Source organism: Polyergus mexicanus, unplaced genomic scaffold (assembly GCF_030449975.1).
Source record: "Polyergus mexicanus isolate NDT 795.1 unplaced genomic scaffold, iyPolMexi1.0 SCAF_12, whole genome shotgun sequence".
Taxonomy (NCBI): Eukaryota; Metazoa; Arthropoda; class Insecta; order Hymenoptera; family Formicidae; genus Polyergus; species Polyergus mexicanus.
In genome coordinates this window covers 8,643,730-8,667,045 of record NW_027223332.1, presented here as the reverse complement: position 1 = coordinate 8,667,045, position 23,316 = coordinate 8,643,730, and the positions used below count along the sequence as shown (strand labels likewise).

Below are 23,316 nucleotides of genomic sequence, written 5' to 3'. Positions count from 1 at the left end.
TATTAAATAAATAAAATATATAAAAGAGAATACAACAATCGGATTGGAGATATGCATCTATTAATATTGCCGTTGCATAACTTTTGCGTGTAATTTACGTCACGTACTAACGTCACGTTAAAGGTCAATTTTGGCCTCTCGAACAATTTGCGAATCAATGACACCAGTCAGCAATTTCGCAAATTCCGTCGTTAAAAGTGCAAGGACCGTGCGACGCGAAAGTGATACGAGCTGGTGGTCGTTTCCATTATTCGCGAAATCGATCCTCGACGTCGTCGTCATTGGCGTCGAGATACCGCTAGAAAATACGACGACGATCTTTTTTTACGGCGATGGTGCTTATCAAGGCGTGACTTGTGCGCGGACGCGCGTGCTGTATCTGCACGCGTCGAGCGATTCTTTTCTTATTTACCTGTGCTGTGCGAAGAAAGATTGCGGCGTGAAAATAAGCGAGTGTGCGTGAGAAACCGATAATTTTTCGAAATATTTTCAACGATCGGAGAATTGTCGACGAGAAAATTTTTCGGTTATTCTAGACGAGAGACGAATTTTTCAACGTCGTTTTCTCACTCGAATAATGGATAAGAGATAGATCTAAAAAAAAAATCGATACATTTTTTGTATTTATGTACTAGGATATAAAAATATACAGTTTTTGAAAAATGATACGATAGATTTGCATTTGCAATCGAATAACTTTTGGAATAAAAATATTTGTCACGATATATAAACATTCTCTCTCTCTCTTCCATAAAATATAAATTGCTCGATTTCTGCGAGAAATTATTTATCGGCAATTTTTATTAAATCAAATTGGCAGTTGCTTTAATCAATCAATTTAATCAATCAATTTTAATCGATTCATAAAACGCATATCACGGTGAACAATTTTAAAGTTATACGAGATCCAGAGATCTCCGACTGATATATTCCTTCGAAAGGCTATTTCGGGCAATAATTTTAGCACTTTATAGTTTTCGAGAAAGAAATGAAGAGAATATAATATAATTAATGTCGAATAAAATTTTCTATAATATGGAAAAAAAATATTATAGATAGAAAACAGGAAAAAAATTAGAATGTGTGTGCTTAAATTCCATAAAAATATTTCTTTTATATCGATTTCTTTGATGAATCTCCTTTATTCGATTTCGATGCCATCGTGCTGCTGTCCTCGATATATCTTCGTCATTTAATGAACGGCCATTGCATCTGGCGACAGTTAAACATCATTCGTCGCATATGTGCGTTACGAACATTAGCAGCTGAATAGTTAGTTCCATTAGTTAGTTGCGTCATTTCCACAAGAGCATCGGCATCGTCATCGTTAAAGGTAGCTGCTGCGAGCTGCGAGTTCGCGGAAATCCATTTTCGGAGCCATCTGCCAGAAATTGTCGCGCTCAAACTTTGATTGTTACTTCTGTGCGTGCACAGAGTCTCCTTTCATCCTCGTAATCACATCCGCATACGAAATTCAATGATTTGCGTTATAATCGGTATCGAACATTCTCCGAGTCGATGAAGAGAAAAGACTAAAAATACATTTCGGAATAAAAATTAGGATTAAATATATAAACACATCTTTTTCTCATACTGAATACAAAAACCTTATTTAACATTCACGAGGTATGCAGCTTTCATTATGCGTTTGCAAAGTATACACTGCAAAAATGTAGAAAAATATGTAAATAAGAATTTTTTGATGAAAATTTCACACAACGTTAGAATTTTAATAAATTTCATTCTCGGTGTGTAATAATTAGAAGAATTACGACTTCATTCACGACTTCATTCACGAGTAAGCATAGGAATTATTTTTACATTTTTGCATAAAACATTTACATAAATAAAGAGATTTTAAACTCTCCACCAAAAAAATTAATCTCTTGGAAAAGTCGTGATCTAAGTAGGTTTCTAAGTATCGTGCAGTGCAAACTTGACATTCTGGTTTTTAAGTAGAAAAGACTCTAATCATCGATAAGATCGCATGATCCGAAGCTTAATCGGAGAGATTTGTCTCCGGCACAACATGCATTTGTGCAATGCGCCTGTTTTTCTCGCTTCAACTAAGATCAGATAGAATAGAAACTTATATAAAGATATATAAAACGCGGACTCTCGCCGTTGTTGCTGCCCTCTTGTGAGTTAAGTTGTTAAGAATCGTATTCTCCCATTTTCACTAGACCGCATTGACGATTATTGGAGGATTTTGTTAGCACCAACGAGATAGCCAATGATTTTGCGTTTTCTTGAAGCGTATAAATAAGTCTTAAGATTCCTATATCCTCATTGCAGTTATATTGTACTTTATATATGTATCATACACACACACATGTAATATGTAATTGATGAAAAAAAAAAAAAAAAAAAAAAAAAAAAAAAAAAAAAACACAGAAATATATATAAATTTTGGCAGAGCAACAAAAAAACAAGTTTTACTATGATTACTATGTAACTTCAATGAGATATATCTTATTCATAAATTTGTAGATAATTATATCTCCTCCTTTTCGGACTTTTAATATTTTATGTATATTTATTTATATTTTACAAAAATTTTTTAATATCTCATATTACTATACTAAATATTTTCTTTGAAAAATTAAAAATTACGTTTCTTTTTTTTATGAGAATATATGTATCGTTTTATCGATTCTGATTGGTTTACTAGAATCTAATAAACCAAACATTCGGCTTAAAACATTTATGGCAGCTACATTCTTGGCTTCCTGAATCGTTTGACCAAATCCTAAAAAAAAAATATATATATATATATATATATATATAGTATATAAAAGAAATAGATAAATAATATTAAATGTATAAATTAAATGAAATATATTAAATAAAATAACACGACCCATTGTCACTTACCTGAACCTAAAAACTCTTTATTAGAATACATTGCTACATGATATGCGGCTAAAAGTGTACTTTGTCCCGCTTGCCCGATAAGCCTCGGTTTGGCGGGCGATCTTTTTTGTTTCTGTAGGATTTCGTTTAAAATTTCGAGTGGTTCAGCTGGATTCCAGATTTCTGTTAAATCTTTCTCAACTAGTATTACAATTAGAAAATCCTTAACAAAATTTGTCGCATGATTCGCATCTACACTTTCCGCGAGTGCCGCAACAAGTGCAAAAAATGTGTCGGCTAAAGTTTTCTCTGCTACTGGATGTTCCTAAAATATCAATTGAGAAATGAGAAATTAAAAATGATTTATTTTACCTCTATACACACACACACACACACACACACACAGATTTATTAAATACATAATTTTTCTAGCAGACATATCAAGCATTGAATTAATATAAAAAAAATTCATGTTTATTGGATATTTACTTACTTCAGTTAAGATAATATCTTTTGTACCAATATGAAAAGCTGCCTTGGCGAGATTTTCTTCAGAAAGAAGATAATCGTATAATGAACTGGAATATAATTTTATTTTATTATTCAATGTACGCACGAAATTTATCTTTAATTTAAATCTGAATAATACATACATTATGACATTCTCAGGTGCATGAGGTAAAGCTATGGTTAAATAATTTTGTACAATTTCTGAAGTAAGCTTTTCGCCTTTTATAATAAGATCCGTGTTATCCTGTATATCAAGCTTAGGATCTTCTATTCCTATTTCTCTCTGTCGTTGCTCTTCTCGAATGACATACGATCTATGAGTGAAGGCTTGCTCCAATTTTTCAAAATTGAAATCTTCGGATAGTCTCTTATTAAATGCATAAATCTCTGCAGATCTATTCCACTCTAGAAAGGTATTACGCTTTGGTTTTTGTTCAGGTAACTTCCTCTTGCGTTTAGTTATTTCTATTTGCGTTGCAGCCACCCATCTTTTAATACATCTCTGCCCTGTAAATAAAATTATATAGATAAACTTTACATGACAAAATATCACAATTCTATTTATTTCTTAATAAGATCGTGTAACGATGTAATATGTTGTAAGAAGTAAGTCTAACCTTCGTAATTTAAAGAGCGCACTCCTTTACTTAGGATAATAGTTTTAACACACGAACGTAAGACGTTCATAATAAAATGATAATTTTGTTATATAAATTATTTTGGAGAAATTGTTCAACAACTATCAGTAGATTGTCAGTATATTCAGATATTTCCAGTCGAATAATTTACAACTCGATACAGCAGCCTATTAATTTAGGTTATAAACACACGAACTTGGCAGCACGATTTCGTCTGACAATCAGCCTTTTTACCAAAAGTACGCGGCAAATTTACTTTTCTTTCATTTTTTATTCGATCTTTTAATCCGTATGAATCCTCGCGTGTGATCAGCAATTTTTTTAACAGAATTTTATATTTACAATAAAATAAATTTAAAAAATACACAGCTCCAAACGATAAAAACGAAAATTCAAATACATTTATCATACCTTGTTATATAACTATCTACGATCGATAACTCATATTATATTAAGTAATGATTTCTAAAAATGTCCGTTAGGTAGCGCTGACGCGATTCTCTCCACAATCTCGCGCGAGTTTTTTTTATATTTTTCTTGGACGATCTCTCTGGACTCTGGACCACAAAAGAGCGATCGGATCGGGATGCTGCATAAACGCGGCAACTGTGTTGGCTGTAATTGACAGTTGGCGAAAAGCGGCGGCGGTCAGGCGTGAGTGCGCGGTCGCGAGGGGTGCGCGATCGAGGTGAAAAATCGGCGCGAATGCGTGTACGTGATATCAACGCGAGAATTTCGAATCACAAGGAGCGATAACTACGGAGACAATCATCGGCCGTCCTCATCGGATCTGATCCTATAAACGTCTCGACGGTTTGCCCTGCCGTGCACGAGAGAGAAAGAGATATCTTTTTAAAGGCCCTGGCGTGTTTACAGTTCCACGCGCATCGCTCGAGAGAGATTTGTTTCTTTGGCCTTCCTTCCAAGTTCGTATTACTTGAAGTACGTAAGGAAAGAGATCTCGCGATCTACGCTGGTAGCGAAAACAATTTTGTGCTTATTGTTAATTGCAAAAGAATCGATCTTCGAATCGGATTTAAATTTAAAATTGCGAAGTTTAAATTGGATTCTCATCGCGTTTTTCATAGTTTATAACAGAATTTTATACAGAGAAAAATGGAGTGAAATGGAAGAAACTTCCGTTAATGAGGTTGTGTTTAGATGCTGGTATTTGGATTTTTGAAAGTAGACAAATTAACTTTCCATTGATTAAACATATGAAATTAAAAATAAGTAATGTAATTATTTATTATTAACTATTTGACTTTAATATTGATTGGAAGCTTTTTCGAATATTGAAATTTTTGTCATTATACAATTTTGCAAATTGTACAAAAAACAAAACAGCGTTTTTCGTGTTTGTTTTATATTTTTTTAAGCTTCTTATACTCTTAATGGATTATATTAATTGTAAAAGTAAAGTATATGTGTTTTTATAGGAAAAGAAGATACTACGAGATAGGAGAAAAGGAAACTTTTTCGATCTGTTTAAAATCTCATCATAAGAGGAGAAAGATTATAATAGATAGTACACAGCTCTAAGAAGAACACGTCTGTTGCTTTTGATGAAAAAACGGTGCAAGTGAGACGAAAATTTGCTGAAGAACGTCGTGAGCTCTCGCTTGTAAGAACTCTCGTTTCTGTTCGGACTCCCAGATATGTGCCCGACGGCGCGAGGACATGCCCCTTTCTGTCAACGCGTTGAACGATTTTTGGTAAGCCACGTTTTATTCGCAATCAAGAACAGGTGGATGGACAAACGACTTTGGTCGTTTTGAGCCCATCAATCATAAATTCTGTTTGCTCATGCCTATTTTAACATTCCTGAAAAATCATTTGACTAAGGCAAATTTATATAAACGTCAAAATGAACGTATTACTCCGAACATTTCGTTCTCTTTTTCATGTCATTTTCTATAAAAAAATCTGAAAATATGCATTTACTTTAATTTAAATGCCGAAAATGCAATTGATTATCGCTTTCAAAAATATTAAAATGAAGCTAATTAGAATTCTCATTGAGTTTCTGAAGGAGTTGCTAAAAGTACAGAAAAGTACAATTAAAATATAACTTATAAAATATAAAAATATAAACTTATAAAACATATAAATATATAAAAATATAACTTTAGTCAAGTGTTTCGATTGAATATGCAAAACAGAATTTCACAGTATTAGAGAGAATTTCAAGTCATTCTCTTTGCTCTTGTGTCTTAAATTTTACTTCATATTTAGATAATGCTTATGAGATCTTGAAACGTGAACCGTTAGGACCGTTAAAGCATGGTCAATATTTACTTTAAGCTATATTAAATCTTGTATTTTAATATTTCTTTTTCTTTTGTAACATGGAAAAATTTAAAAAGATGATTAACTCCCGATCGAAATTAATTGACTTTATAAGAATCTATTCTTGTGTGTATTTTATTCCGATAGAAGATACAGTACTCGTAAGAGCAGCGCGACGCACACGAATATCAATGCCACAAGATCTCGCGATCAAATCAAATTTGATGACGCCGATGAGATTGTATCAGGTGTCACATGACGTTTGTAAAGAGAGAAAAAAAAGGAGAGTAAAACAGAGCGAAATATGTAAATTTCATTCGAGTAGAGGGACAAGATGAGCGCGGATTCTTGCGAGAGACGCTAGGAAGGACAGAGTGGGAGAAGAGGGAAAAAACGAGAGGAAAGGAAGAAAAAAAAGCGCTTTGGAGTGATGAACGAAAGAGGTGCGGAGGGAAGATATCGCGATGAAGCGGGCGCGAGGACAGGAGAGACAAAGAGAGAAAGAGAAAGAGAGAGCTCGCGTGATGTATAAGGTATAAGCTTTAGTTTGGGCAGCTCTCTTGGAATGCGGCGGTCGCTTACACCACGCCGCGTATATATACGTACATACATGTATATTCAATGCCGCGTATAGGTATCCTACATACGGGTTTCAACACCGCGTCAAGAGTATCACGCACCCCGACTATCATATTTTCGTCCGCACCCACACGTTCGCGCTCAGCTGTATCGGGCAAATCTTCAAATCTTTGTAATCTGTTAACATTTCGCGAACTAAATAAACGAAGAAAAAACGGTGCAAGTAGGCAAGTTCCGTAAAGTTAATGCCTCATTCTTAAAATTACCTGGGAAAATATATAATCTCACAAATATAAATATATATAATTATACAGAAAATGTCTATATAAGTTTTCTTTTTCTTGTATAATTCCTGTCCGTATATACAGTAACAATTAGAAGAATAATTAAAAACTAATTAGAAGAGAAAGAATGATTTTTGCATTGTTTTTTTAGAAAAAATAAAATTTGAGGAAATAAGGAAAGAATAGCATATATAATCATGTATAAATTTATAAATAATTATATATGGGCAATCTGTTTTTTATTTTTTCCAAAATTTATTAAAAAAAAACAATGCGAAAATTATTCTTTTAATTATTTTTATTATTTTTCCTGTATATATGGATACAGATTATACAAGAGAAAGAAAATACATTAGAAATATAGACAAATTTTATATATAATTATATATATTTATATTTGATTATATATAGACTTTTTTTCTTCCCAGGATATAAAATAGAATGTCGGTGTAACCATAATAAAGTTCCGGTTCTTATGTGATGATTAAATGTAAAAAAAAAAAAAAATAGAGATCTTTTTCTTATTTCAATCAAAATCGATTTGAGTATTAATACTTTTTAATAAAACTTCTAAGATGCTATCTAGAAATCTTAAAAAAATGCCAGATGTTTGAAAAAAATTTTAAAAGCCATCATGAATGAAAAATTTGACGTTTTATTCGGAATTTAGCTCTTCGAGAAATCTAACGATTATTCCTCACACTTGTGAAGAAAAAAAGAATTTTCGAAATATTTTAATTTAGAATTTCCCAAGTTTCTAGAGCTGATTTTTTTTTTCGGAATTTGACATTTTTTTAAGTTTTAATAAGTTTTAGACAGTGTGCTCTATCTAACGATTATTTTCAACACTTGGAGCGATTAAACCAAACTGAAAGAAAGTTTTCGCGCGTTAGCAGATTGAAATCCTTTAAAAGAGTACATTATACAATGAGGATCCAAAAAAGGATATATTTGAAATATTTTTCTTAACAAAATGACGCTTTAATTAAAATTTATTAACATGTAGATTATACGTTATTTGATGATGTTTTATACAAAATTATCTTTCCATTTCTTTGAATTTTTACTTATACACTTTTTACTGTTTATACACTTTTTAATTCTATTTTTATAGAATATTTTTAGAACACAAATTGTATTTTTTACATTGATATATAAATAAGGAAGGAAAATTTATTTAACTAAAATTAGCACGCTCTGCAATACATGATGCGATCGGTCCCCTCGAGGGACTGGTAATCATCAGCGAATTGATCGAGACGAGTCGGACGAGCTGTCAGGTGTCGCCTCGAAGGCATCGCTGTATCGTCATACATTTTAACCACTTTCCTGATTTGCCGAGCGTATATTCACAGGAGATATCACATTCTTACCTGATTGATATGTAATAATATGGTAGAAAAAAAGTTAATGAAAGCAAGTATATTTCCAGGAAAATACGCACATTTTATTTTAATTATTATTACTAAAAATTAACAAAGACAGATAGAATAATAACCAAATCTAATATTTGACGTTTTTTTTTTTGTTAAAAAGTTAGACGGGGAATTGATTGATAATATCCTATAATTTTTTTAACGTCAATTTTTTTTTACTTTTACGCTTTATTTGTAAAACTCAAGAATCTTGAATTTTAATCCAAATCACAGATTTATATGTGAATTTTATCTTTAGTAAGTTTTGAAATTATGCTTTATGATTGTATATTGCAAAAAGATTAAGCTGATTGAAAAGTTAAAGAAGATTAAAGTAACAATAAAAAAAAGAAATAAATAAAAAATAAATAAAATTAAATGAAAAAAAATGACAGTACATACAAATACAGTATATAAAATGCATATCAACATACATACATACAAAATAATATATTATATATAATATACCATTTTTTAATCTTTTTATATATGTTTATTTGTGTGTTATAGTACAATATTTTATTGTTTATATTCTATTGTATTGTTTTGTATTGAGCACTACTTATGAAAGTTCATCATCTTATAACAAAATATCTTTTTCTTAAACTAATATGGAATATTAGTTCGAGAATTATTTAACATCCAGTTCGTCTTTTTGCAAAATCACTTAACGGTTGACCTTGATTTTCTTTTGGCAAATGATAGGCTTATGCCGGACACAATTATACACGCTCGCTCGTTCCCAGATATGTGTGTACATGTATATCTGGCCGATCAGTTAAAAAGATGTGTATGTGTGTGAGACCAGTCGAGCTCAGTTAAAAATACACTTCAGGACACAACGTCATTTTTGGCGGGTCCGTTTATTTTAAATCAGCTACTTCAGAGCCTCGTACGTTATTAAATAAGTCACCGAAATGAGAATATATATATTGAGCCGTGTAATCTATATATTTATATGCAACCTATTGGTCTTTTAAAAAGCGTGAACGATACATATTAAAATTTTACAAAAATTGTCTCCAGTCTTGTGTACAATGTAAAGTAGACGATATCCGCAACCTCCGCCTTTTTTATTTTTGTTTAAATTCTGAGGACAAGACCGTTCTTAGGACAGTTCTTTCCCACTTTCATTAATTTTTGATTAGAAAAAAATCTTTTCTTTTCACAATTTACACATGATTTTTATCAACAAAAAATTGCTGCAAAAAAGAGAAATACTGGCTTTATATGACTGCCACTTCGTTCATTCCAAGTTGGAGAACTGTCGTATTGATGAGGTTCGGCGAATATTACATCGATAAAGATTCCCCGAAAGAGCAGCCAAACACGTCAAGAGGTACGACGACGGGGTCCCCCTTCTTGAAACGCACGCTTAAGGAAGCACTTTGGAAGAACCTTGGCAGGGTAATTGCATATAAGAGTTCGTCAAAGCGAGCAACACGAGCACAAATATGATGCGCGGGGCGAGAATTCCGGGCCCCCGTATATTGTAACAACATTTCTCATCGGGGACTCTTGATCCCCAAAACATTCTTTGAGAGATGCATCCACGATGATGCATTTGCGAAGCGGCTTTTACACGCCCGTTTATCTGATCCGGTTTTTACGGGAATATATAATCAATAGGAGTTTTCCATAAAAATAGGCTGTAGTATATTTTGAGAAAATAAAGCAAAAATATTTCGTATGTACGTATAAAAAGAAATTAGCTTCTCTAATTTTATTTATCAAAATACACATTGTGCAGAAAGTATAAGCAATCTATATAATTTCTAAAATATCTCTGCTCATTTTATAAATTTTTATAAGAGATTTCACATACAATAATTCCTAATTTACGAAATTAGCTTTCCAACTTTCTCTTTCTTTTCGCTTTTTGATCTGCTTCTTGTTTCTCTTGCTCTTTCTTTTTTTCTCCGTATTAAAATGCATTTGAATAAATAATAAAATTTTGGCAATTGAATATGGTTTTTATTATCGGTTTTGTTTGATATTCTTTTCGTATTGTATGAATAAAGCCTTAATTGTTGTTTTCCTCGTCGTGATAAGCATCTCGGCGGTTAATTACCCACCCATAATTATCCGGCTGCTCGTTAATGACCTTCGCGCTCGAGAAAGTTTCTCATAATTACTTTCTTTTATAGATTATCCCTGGTTAGATAGTTTTCTCGTGCGAATTGTGTGATGCAGTTTCTGCATTATCTCGTGCGACGTGTTTGTACAACATTTCCTTTCATTCGCCGAGTTTGGAAATGCATTTCACAATGTTCTTTCCTTCCGTAGCAACGAACAAACGTCACTCGTTACTCCCAATATTGATGAACGACGAAATTTATCGTTATAGTAGTAACCAGGTCTAAACATGAAATGTTATATTGATAGAATGGAATAATATAAAAAAAAATAACAGAAGGACGAGTAAAAATTGAAACGATAACATTCAAGAATATTTATATACATATAATGTAATCAGGCTTGGTAAAAAGAATTTTTTTTTTTTATTTTAAGGAAACAAAACATTAAGTATTCCTTTTGCTTAAAACATATTTTTCATATTCTAAGTATATTTTAAACAGCGTTGAAAAGAATCATAATTAAGAAAAAAGACACATTTAAAACTATATATTTTACATATATTATATATTTATATATTATTATATTATATGTTATATATTTTACATATAATATTGTACTTTATATATGATACGCACTATTTAATAATATATACTCTATATATCAAAATATAGAAGAGAGTATCTATTCTTTGGAAAAATATGAAAAATCTTGAATTTTTAGAGATTTCTTTTATATCTAGAAAAATCAGGTAATTCTTATGGAATTTTATTGAGAACCCGGGGAATTTTCCAAAAAATTCTCTCTTTGATAATTTTGCTCTCATATTATAAATAGTTGGCAAGCCAAATGAATTATTTAATATATATTATAAATATCTATCTATCTTGGTTTACACATATGTTCAATGTCTTAACAAAATATTGAATATGTAGTATAATTTTTAGTGATAAAAAAAATAGTTATTGCATACAATTTGCAGATTTTTCGGCGGTGCTAGCTCCGGGGGATACCATGAATATGGAACGGTCGATGATGGACGGTGGGCAACAGCCGCTTTTTCTAAGCGGCACTTCCGGCTGGACCGGAAGTATCTCCGGTCCTCAACAGTCAACCGTGCAGACCGCTGACGCTCCGTCGGAGCATTATGGGGGACCGCTCAGTCTGAGTATCTGCATATCCGATTCAGGTCACGAGATACTTCGTCCGAAGCCACGACGGTGAGCGCATTCCTCTTCGTTTCAAAGCCGTACGAGGCTGTCCTATCCGCGTGCGCGCACTTGCGATAAATCGACACCGATCTTAATGAAGATCTGATAAATGATCATCAATCCATCCGGCAATCCGCTAAAGTGCGATAAGGATTAATCCGATGAAAATTATCTAGGATTTGATGTTATGTAATTCGAACGTCGACGAAATTAGATACTGGACATTCTCTTTATTTATCATTATTATATTATCGTTTATTAACTGTTGCCGTTTTACAAAAACTAAAAAATACCACAATTGCATATAATATTATGTAATATAATATTAACTCCAAAAATTAATCTACTGCCTTTCGCTATTTCATAAAAGCTTCTTTAATTAACAAACACTTACGAGTTGCATTATGTAATATAATCTCTTTTTATTTTAAAATAGTAAAAGAAAATTTACATTTTTTAGGTCTTTTCTGGATTAAAGATAGCACTCAGAGAAATTCAAAAGATTCAAAAGAGAGACTTAAATGTTTCGGACTCTTTCGAATATTTTTCAATGGTTGTGAGAAGAGGAAAAAATCTTTTTTTTATTACTTACATCGAACTCTACCGCCATAAAACATAGAGAGATAAGAAAATCTGAAAAAGGATGTTTCGAGCACAAAGGATGTCCACTATAGAAATATCGTTGAAAAGCCCGGAGAATTTAAAGCCGAGACTCTCGTAGACATTTCGGTTAACCTTTCGGGTCCTCGCACCTGCGGGCTGCGGGAATTCCTGAGTTTATTCGCGTGCCTCTACCGTTAAAGCGAAAAGGCAAAGTTGTTGATACTCGTTGTTGTTCGTCTACAACGTCTCTGCGAGATAACTTTAGATCTAAATCTACGAGTTCTCTAACGTAGCATCATATCCGACCCCACTTTCATCTCGGACTTTCATCTGGCATACTTCAACATCGTATCGCATATTACGGAAAAAGAGAATTAGAAATACTTGATTCAATCTTTTTTTCTTTTCTCTTCTCGTTAATCTCATCAATTTTTTGTCAGATTTTTTGCAGGAAACTGATCGTAAAAAAAACATCAGGTTTCTTTTCCTGAGAAAATACGATTAAATAATTTATATATAATCAATTTAAAATTATTATTTTATAGATAATTATACTCTCTCTCTCTCTCTCTCTTTCTCTCTCTCTGATAAAATAAAAAATTATAATATTAGAATTTATGATAAGAATAGGTGATATATAATTATGTTTTATATGGGATTACTTTACACATTTTTATATTGATTACGAGCTCACATGTATTCGCGATTGAAGTAAAAATAACGGTAATTGCAGCGAATATGTAGCACGTATACATTCTCTGTTAATGTTTTTTTTTACCGTATAATTGACTTAAATGTCAGCAATTTTTCGACAATTGAAAATCTAGCGATAATAACAACGCGAGAACCGAAACATCGAGAACTGATTTCTGCTTCTAATAATATTCGCAGACTTTATTTCGCGCGTGCAACGAGACATCATCATACTTTCGTAAATCCGATATTGTCAATTACAACGCCCACTTTTTTGCGCGCCGTATCGATCGTTCCGATCGAGGATCGTTAACATTTACGATGCACGTAATTATAACCGATCCGATTAACGATCCGAGGGCAATGTTCGTCCCGTATGACATAGCTTATCTTTCCCTGTTATTTAGTTTCATCGACATCACTTTTGATCCCAGTCACGGACATGATCCGAAAAATCTGCTGGGCATGCAGATAAGACACGGTGAAAATTTAAGAGCTCGTCTCTATATCGCTCCTGCCAACTTTATACGCGAGAACTCCACCGGGAAATTTACGTTCTCCTTTTTTATTATATATAGCGTTTATCTGCAAAAGACGTAGTGTTGCGAAAGAAGCTGGATGCCACACGATGGGGGATGGAACTAGGTATAAGTAAGGCGTTTCGCCGGGACAAGAATTTTATATGTTCTCAGAGATGTTTGATCATGCTGGCGATTACCTATTGTAATCATCCTCCACGCGAAACTTTTGCTCTCGCTATGCGCATCACATTTCATTCAACACTCAATCGTTCGATTTCATTTTCTCGGCGAATTAGGATGAAATAGAAATTAGTCTGGTAGATCACCCATAATAGACGCACGCGCACGATCGTGTGAAAAGAGAGCTCGCTTTTAATTAGTTATCCGAAAGTCGGAAACTCTGGCGGGATAATGTGGCGATGCATCTGGGAACGCGCTTCGCGATTAAAGATGCGCGTGAGGGGAAACGTGGTCGATGCATGCAGATATTTAGGTTAACATGGCTCTTTCCGCCTCACCTTCCACTTTCAGCGTCAATCTTAACTAGCTTTTACTATTAGGATTTATTATTTTGTTGCGCGTAGGATTCTGCATCGTCATGTCACTGATAATTGAGCCAGAAGTAAAGCATTCGTATAAGCGTAGAAATCGAATAGAACGAATAAATATTTCGCGAGCTATCTTTTTCGTTCAGACAGGGCATAGCTTTCTGATATATTTTACATATTTTTCACAGCGGTAACCAGGGTTGAGAACGTTAATCTATAAAAGTAACGCGTTACCGTTATCGTTATTTTTTTGTAAAAAGTAACTCGTTACTCGTTACTGATTTTAAAAAGTAACGCGTTACCGTTACCGTTACTTGAAAAGTAAGGATTCGTTACTTTTTCGTTATGTTTTTGTTTTTCGTAATGCTAAAATAAGCTGTTAGATTATAAAATTATTTAATAATCAATATTAAATGTAATAATCTATGTTACAATTAAAAACTCTAAATTAATCTCTATATAGCAAGCGTTTTTTATATTAAACATATATGATGATTCTAATTTTTTATATTATTATCTTTACTTTTTCATACACTTATCTTTGTAGAAATTTAAATAGTAATTTACAAATTTCAATTTTGTCGAAAATTTTTATCAAACATTGTTTTTAAATATTGATATTATTAAGAGTGTATTCCAATATTTACTGTCAATATCGTAAAATCTATAATTTATACGTTACTAGATTTTCAGTACTGGCAGCGACTATCAGAATGCAGCCTATGATAGAAGGCTACAAAATATTTTTCAAAAAATTCATCTATTGAATAAATATAAGATAATAAAGAACCAAAAAGTAACGGCTAATTCGTTATCGTTACTGTAAAAATGTAACGACGTTACCGTTACCGTTACAAACGGAAAAAAGTAACGATTGTCAACGAAAAAAAAAATAATTGTAACGGTAACGACGTTACAAGTAACGCGTTACTTCCCAACCCTGGCGGTAACCATCTTTTAATATCTTTGATACTCACATCAAAACATCTACGCGATGTGTATGTATCTAGGAGATGTTTTTTTTTTTTTTTTAGTCACTTATTCTTCTTTTTATCATGATAAAAACATGATCAAATTAAATCTGATTTACGTTTAATGACATCATCATTTTTCTCTATTACTGTATAATATAATAAAAGAGTGTCTACTTCTCAGAGAAACATGAGAAACTTGGAATTTTTAGAATTCTTTTGCATGCATCTAGAAAAATCAGAGAATTGTCATGAAATTTATATTATATATATACAATTTCCTGACAATTCCCAATAAAATTTTATATTCTCAGATTTTTTCTATCATATCCGCATAGTGATATGATAGAAAAAATCTGAGAACATATATAATTCGCAACATTATCACATTCTTTTTTGCGTATGTTATCATAGCGGTCTCTCTCTCTCTCTCTCTCTCTCGCTTTTGCTCTTTTGCTCCCATTCATGCACTCTTTTTTTCGCTCTCTCTCTCTCTCTCTCTCTCTCTCTCTCTCTCTCTCTCTCTCACAAGTGTGAAAAAAATTAACTCTATACTGTCTGGTTTTTATAAAGGTGAATCACACAAAAACTCTATATACGGTTAGAGTGGCGTTGCAAGACTTCCGTTTGGTGCTCCGTGTAAAATGTATGTATATATCCGCCACTTTTGCGCGGGAAGAAACGAAAAAAATTATATATCGTGCACATTCTAGAGAGGAGGAGTTGCGATTCCCCCTTCTTTTAACGTCGAATAACGACGGACGTTATTCGATCGACGATAAACGCCTCGTATAGGGACGCGAGGAGAGCTCCTCGGAGAGAATATTCGGCGGGCGAAGTTTATTCGGGCGCAGATACGCTTCGGTAAATAATTTAATATCCTCGTGCATAGACCGCCGCCTCCGCCGCCGCCCTTGACACCGGAGTTTCGCCCTCATGAGCACGGACAATATCTGCCTTGAACTTTTCCTTCTGCCGAGTCCGTCCGAGACTCATATGTTGCAGATTTCGTTTGGTCATTCTTAAAAATTTTATTCACTCGAGTGTTATTCTTACGATCAGCTGCGAAATTTTTTCTACATTTCGGCTATCTCGACGAGAACGTATTTGAGCCCGAAATTATATGCGATTCATTCGAATTCTAATGCATGCTTTTACACCGAGATTATTTTTGTAATCTTTTTCGCGCGCTTTAAGCAGATGTATCTCTTATCTCTTTTTTTTTTCTTTTTTCTATTATCATTAGTTTTATAGCTTAATGATTCTTCGTGCGATAAATATTGATTTCGACAGATTCTCAACATGCGCTGAAAAATAGGTAGCGAGTTATCTGGGTAAAGCCGTCTTTCGCGTTGACGTCTATTAAAGCTTATAGTGTAATTTGTTTAATATTAAACGAAAATATATACGTACATAAAAAAGTTGCCATGTATGACGAATATTATCCGAGAGACAGTTATTTTAAATAGAAGTATTCAAAATTTTGCTCAAAATTTGGGAAAAGCGCTTTTTATTCTTATATGTTTGTAGCTTTTAAAGACGTTTGATTGTGAATCAAATGTTTATATAATATTAAACAAAAATATGTATATATATAGAGAGAGAGAAAAAATCTTACGTGTGAGGATTATTATTATTATTATTTGATTAAAATATTATATAAATAAATTTTATATAAATTTCTATCGATTTATCGCTGCAATAATAACAGAAAATTATTGCGTTTGCTTGCGACGCGTACATTCAACTTACCCATTCGGGATTATCAATTTTGATACGTGAATCGTCTCGTAAGTATTTATGATAGCGGGGCACCGTTGCGTCAAAGGCGGGAGTCTCTCGCTCTCTCTCTTTTTCTCGAACGAACGAATGAATGAAGGAGCATACGCTATAATGATCCACGCGGAAATAATTCCGCGACGCATACATTTCCCAGACGCGTATATTAGCCGCCGTATAATTCTAATGGCGACGCTTTTAACGCTGACCTACTTCGCTTCCTGTTTTCTGCGAGAGGCATCCCGCGTTTACCTGCACGAGTTTAATTACTACGAGGAACCTCTCCTGGGAATCTTCCTCGCGCCGTGCCGCGGTAAAAGAGTACCGGAAGGAATCGACAACGGCGCGGGACACTCAACCTTCTCCGCGTCGATCGTGTGGACAGATTTCGTGATACGAAAGATTACGATACCGGTATGAGACACAGGCGTGAGATGTTATTAAAACTCCTTTATATTACTTGCTGTCTATCCAGAAGTCGGAATCATCATTGAAAAACTGTTACATTTGATACACTATCTTCAATTCAGCCCCATTTCTAATTATCAATTGGTATATAAAATGTTTTACACGTCTGAGAAAAATAGTTCATATTCAATTAAATATAAATATACATAAAATATGTCTATATGTATGTCTGTGTATACAAGAAAAATAATTAGAAGAATAACTTCTGCATTTTTTTTTTTTCGAGAAAAAATGATATTTGAAAAAAAAACACGAAAATATTGCCCACTTAAATCATATATAAATGTATAAAATTACATATGTAATATTATACATTTATAATCTAATTGCAATTTTACTTCTTAAAAAAAAAAAAAAAAAAAAAAAAAATCAAATTATTTTTTTATTATTATTGTTATTATCATTCTTATTATCTTTCTCGTATAAACGGACAGAAAGTATAAAAGCGAAAATGAACATATATTTCATATGTATTTATTTATCTAATTATATATATTTATGTATGATTAATATAGACTTTTCTCTTTCTTGGAGAGAAACTTTATCATTCTCACTAATAGGAAATACTAATAGAAAATAATAAAAAGAAGACTAAATATTCTTAATCATCTGAATTGTCGGATAATAAAACGATTTATTTTTCTGCTATTAAATTTATTGAAATTGAATTAACACCAGAAATTGTATAATTTCTATTTCACTATAATTTATTAAATTTTGCAAATATATCTCAAGAATTTCACGATGTTGCAATTTCAGTTAATAAAGAAAAATGTATAATTATAAAATTAAAAAATGAATTTCGATTTAATTATATATTTTGAGGATTTTTTCATACTGCAAACTTAACGAATGGGGGAATGTGTATTTTAGAAAATATAATAAAGATCCACACAAAATATTGACGAATCACTCGCAAGTTAAAAAAAAAAAAAAAAAAAAAATTATAATGGGAGCAGAGAGTTAAAACTTATATAAATCAAATTCATAGTCTCTTAGGGACATTTTAAATATGAAATTGTATCTGAAAAATGTGAGAGTGTCACGAATCTCGAACTTGATCCAGAGTTTCGAACGCCTCGTACACATATAAGGTGAGGGAAAAAAAAAGCGACGATACGATATCAAAAGCGATGTCGGAGTCCGTCACGGATCGGAACGATGTGATTTGAGTACACGGTCATAGGAAGTGGGATGGTCGCCGGAAGTTCTCCCCCGAAACATATGGTGGAGGTTCTCTCGTTCTCTCTCTATGTAAAGGCACATACTCGTTTCTGTATTCTCCCGTTTCCTGCGCGGCTGGCCGGTGAAAAGAGCATGGCAGCAGTTTACAAGTGACGGCCCGCGCACTTACATACGTACGCGCTTGATAAGCTCTCGTTACGCCGATGGTGATAAAATTAGATTACGCGCGAGATTCGCGCTCGCGCGCCTTTAAACTCCCGTGCGGTTCGTACAGTTTTATAAAACCCAAAATGTTATCTGGAATATATATATAATTTTGGTGTCATATCGGTATCATACAAGTGGTCTTACATAATTATGCGTGGTGTCTATTCCCTGGAAAAGTATGAAAATCCTGGAATGTTCAGAGATTTCTTTTGCATCTAAAAAGAATCAGGGAAATCTCATGAAATTTTATTGCGAATTTAGGGAATTTAAAAAAAAAAAAAAATCTCTTTTTCATAATTTTATATTGTAAGCAATCGGCAAATCAAGTGAATTATAGTGTTAAAAATATATTATAAATTAATATCAATCTTTCTATTTATATATATTTAATGTCTTAACAAGCATATTGAAAATATGCAGTACATATGTTTTCTGAAATTTTTAGTGATACAAATTTACGCAAGTGAAAAGTGTTTATCTTACGAAAGCTATCCAGTTGTTTTATTTTTTTGAATACGTTTGCAAATCTAGCATTTGAAACTTAAATGGCCCTGTGTTTTTTTCTTCATATGATTGGAAAGTATTACGCAATACAATAAAAGAATTATTTTAGAAAGTTGCATCGGAAATCCTTAAAATAATTTTTTTACAAGATTTGAATAGACACTCCGTGTTATGAATTGTATAATTATATTGCCGCGATATAGTCGAAATAGCCAATTAATTCAGATAACCTCGGTGTCGGCCTCGAGTCTCCGACATTGGACAATAGTGGGCGCGAATATTTCCAAGCGTCACATTTCCACGTTTTTTTTTTTTCTTCTCCCAACAAACGCCGCACGAGAGAAGCCTTTTTCCCGTGATATCATAGTTACGCGCGACGGAACAAGAGCGGCGGGCGGGGGATACGGTACGGTGAAGGTAGGAAAGTGATACGGATATCTCTTCTTTTCTCCCTGACGATGCTATAGGGAAGCGCACACGTTTCACCTGTTTCGCCGATGCACAGGAAGCCGTAGACGCATCGTCGTCGTCTCAGTCGCATGTTTACATTGAGAGCAGCGTGATGACTGCTGTGTCAATGTAACGGAAAAAAGGAGTAACGTTGTAATTACGGTTCGTTCGCCTCGATATAGATACCGGTTTTTTTTTGTTTTTTATTTTCTTTGTAAAAAAGTTTAGCGATAATTTCCGCGAGATCAATTTTACTTCATTATAAGGTGTTATTGATCATTTTATTCAGGAAGAACAATTAAATTTGTATGCGAGTGTTGTCGACTATAGGCGATGCGAGTCTTGCAATCATTAACAGATACAGCGATGATCTGTTCGGTCGATGAAACGTCTTTATTGCTGCGTCGGGATGAATCAGCGAGATGATTCCATGGTGAGTCTCCGCGTAAAACTGGAGCAATGATCGCGTTATCATCGGATGTGAAACCAACATCCTGTGGTTCCGTGAGGAAAAGCTGTAGTAAAGTCTAGCCTAATGGATTGCTCCAGTTTCTAGTGAACGGAACAGCAATCGAGAAGAATAAGGATAATCGCGGCGAGCAAAGATTTGAATAATAAAACATAAATCTCTGTGATATCTCTCGATCGGATTTTACAAAATGATATCGACAAATTGGAACAAAAGGAAGATTATGGGAAAATATAGAAAACCTAGAATTGTCAGGGATTTCTTCTGAAAAAATCAGGAAATTTCTATGAAATTTTATTGGGACTCAAATCTGGAAAAAAAAAAAAAAATTTTTTTTTTATAATCTAGTTCTTATATTGTAAACAGAGTCGGCAATTCGCCAATAAGTCAAGTTGAGAATTATGTGTTTAAAATATATTATAAATAATATATACTTATCTCTCTATTGATATATATTTAATGTTTTAACACAATATTGAAATTTTTCTTTCACACAAGTGAAAAGCATTAAAAAACGCATAGAATAAAAAAACTTATTTTAGAAAGTTGCACTAAAAAATCTTCAAAATCTCCTCCTCATCTGGAATTTTAAATAAAAATATCTGGAAAATCAGGGAATTTTTTTTTATAAAATTTGAGTAGACACCTTGTTTTAGTGTACGATGAATAAAACTGTACTAGTGAAACGTATATAATTAAATCGAAAGTTTGTTCAGAATATTATCGGCGAAACCGGACTTTTTATTCGCGCTTTCGAATTTTACGCGCCTGTAGATAGGCGAGAAAATTCCGATGCTTTATCAATGGCATTTAGAATAGCCAGAATGATGTGTCGTGAATGACATGCCGTCGACGAGACGAGCACAGTGCACCGAGGACTGCAGGTGTATACTGTGTCGCGAGTTGAAGGGCTACAAAATGAGCGCGAACGCCATCGAGATTCAGCAGCAGATCGGCAACGAAGGCGCTAACTTTATCCTGCGACGCGCCATGCCCTTTTCGTCGAAGGCCCCCGTGTTTCGAGGGGAACGGCAGGAAGTCGTTACGAAATGCGACGATTATGAGAGAAGCTCGACCTTGGAGGATCGAAGTCGCCGTTGCGGCGATCAGGTCGTAAACGAAAGTCGTGACTCGAAGATGGGCAAGGACGTCGGTCACAAGACGGTCATCTATTTCGGCGACTCGAATCCGAGACGAAGGGAAGACAGAGCGAGGCAGCAACCATCGCCGGAAGCGACGTCGAGATGCAAGAACGAGGATCCCGAGACTTCGTCATTGCGACCGCGTAACGATGAGATCCTCGGCGGCTCGATGGACCAGGATGATGAGAAGGGCGATGCCAAGGCCGTGCACGAGATCGTGGTGAACATCAGCCCTAGCAGGGAAGACGTGCTGAGGATAGAGGAGGATGAGAGCCAGTTGGAGGACTATTGGTCCTTGCCGGGGGACACGAGCGGGTTCAAAGCGGACTGGAGCTTCGTGCAGCAATGGCGGCTGAGAGGGTAAATTTACGCTCGTACTCTCGCACGCTTATCGCCGTTGAAAAGAGAAGAGTGGATATTGCCTTTCGGCAAGTCGGGATTCCTTCTCTCATTGCTCGCGTCCCTAAGCGATAACGTATTATTTCTGCAGCTCGTATTTGCTACTTCGCGTCTATGCTAACGAAAGAAGCTGATTAGCCCATTAATATTTCATTTTTAAGATATAAATTTTATTACGAATAAAATAATTTTAATATTGATGGAGAGAATATTTTATTAAATTTTTTAATATTTAATTTTCAAACATTAAATTTATAATATTATATAATTTACACATATATAATTAATAATATTATATATTTATTATATATTTATTATATTTATATATTTAACGATTACAGTAGTATAATCTAATACTCCCAAATAAAAATAATTCTATTTTAATTATAAAAATCTTTTGCAATCTTATTATTATTATATTTAATAGAATATTAATTTTTTATATTTATTTATTAATATATTTTCAAAGAAAATAAATTTATAGAATATACATATACATATTTTTTTCGTTAAAAATGGTTTAAACGATGATTAACAAAATAATTGTTTCCTTGTATTTCATAAACTCTTAACGTGTCGCGCTAAAAAAACGTAATGCGGAAACAAAATATATTAGAGAGGATAAAAGAGATGGATCTGTATTATAAGATTTATAATGTCGAGGAAAATAAAATTATAACTTTTTATCGTTTTCAGTTATAAAATAAGATATACCTGTACATTTATCTCCACAAACGGAGAACTGCATGTATAAACATCGACTTTGAAGAGATTCAGCACTCCGTATATATTTATATGTAATTCGTAAGCGATTCAAATAACACGTCACGATCGGACAGTTCGCGTTTGAAACTCTTATCTTCGCGTTCGTTTAATTTTTTCCTCGCGGATGATAGACGTCTATTCCTACATAAAACGTCATCACTCGTGCTCTCCGATTTCGAATCGATATCATCGTAATGGGAGACGTGCGTGTAAATCGCCGTGTTAAGGCGCCTCGAACCGTCATTAAATTCAATTACGCGCGTTGTTTTAAGAATCGTAGCTGCAATCTCGTCGATTTATTTTCCTTCATACAAACGATCCGTTCTTCTCGCTCTCCGAGGAAATCCAGATGATGCGTTGCTAATGTTCGAATTCCGACGTGTTGATGCCTTCCGAAGTTCATAATAAGGGCATTCGAGTTTAATGCCATGAAGATAATTTCATCATTTATTTTCTTTAAATTTTTTTTTCGCAGAATAAATGTCACTTTTTTATTTCAAGCATCGGATAATGTTTTTTTATAAGTGAACAACTAACGCTTTCAATAAAAATGTGTAATACATTTCTGCGTTAAATTGCAACAAATGGAGGAATTCTTGAGATACATAAGTAATTGTATGAAATCTTTTTTGTCTAAAAAATATATATATATATACAATATATATTTTTTTATAATAGAATATAAAAATTTGTGATCTGAAATTTGCGCGCAACATCGTGAAATTCTCAGATAAATGTACATAAATGTACTATTTAT

At 33.4% G+C, this 23,316-nt stretch overlaps 2 protein-coding genes across 8 annotated transcripts in view; one reads left to right on the top strand and one right to left on the bottom strand.

Annotated features, from left to right (window-relative positions):
• LOC138938032 (ankyrin repeat and BTB/POZ domain-containing protein 2) overlaps positions 1–23,316 on the top strand; it is a 39,726-nt gene that overhangs the window by 5,011 nt on the left and 11,399 nt on the right. For 2 of the 7 annotated variants that reach the window (XM_070304731.1, XM_070304730.1), the window contains exon 1: positions 21,097–21,755. In XM_070304731.1, coding sequence (XP_070160832.1) covers positions 21,097–21,755 — 659 coding nt within the window. Of the gene's footprint in view, positions 1–4,483; positions 4,944–5,440; positions 5,717–6,437; positions 6,824–11,626; positions 11,865–21,096; positions 21,756–23,316 lie in introns of those variants that run through there. The other 5 variants (XM_070304734.1, XM_070304732.1, XM_070304736.1 and 2 more) reach the window with 5 other exon arrangements.
• On the bottom strand, positions 2,553–4,393 carry Mrpl44 (mitochondrial ribosomal protein L44). The gene is made up of 5 exons (XM_070304922.1): positions 3,981–4,393; positions 3,507–3,870; positions 3,347–3,431; positions 2,875–3,178; positions 2,553–2,749 (listed from the first exon to the last, which is right to left on the bottom strand). Exons 1-5 carry the CDS (start codon positions 4,048–4,050, stop codon positions 2,625–2,627), a joined length of 948 nt encoding a protein of 315 aa, XP_070161023.1. The 5' UTR covers positions 4,051–4,393; the 3' UTR covers positions 2,553–2,624.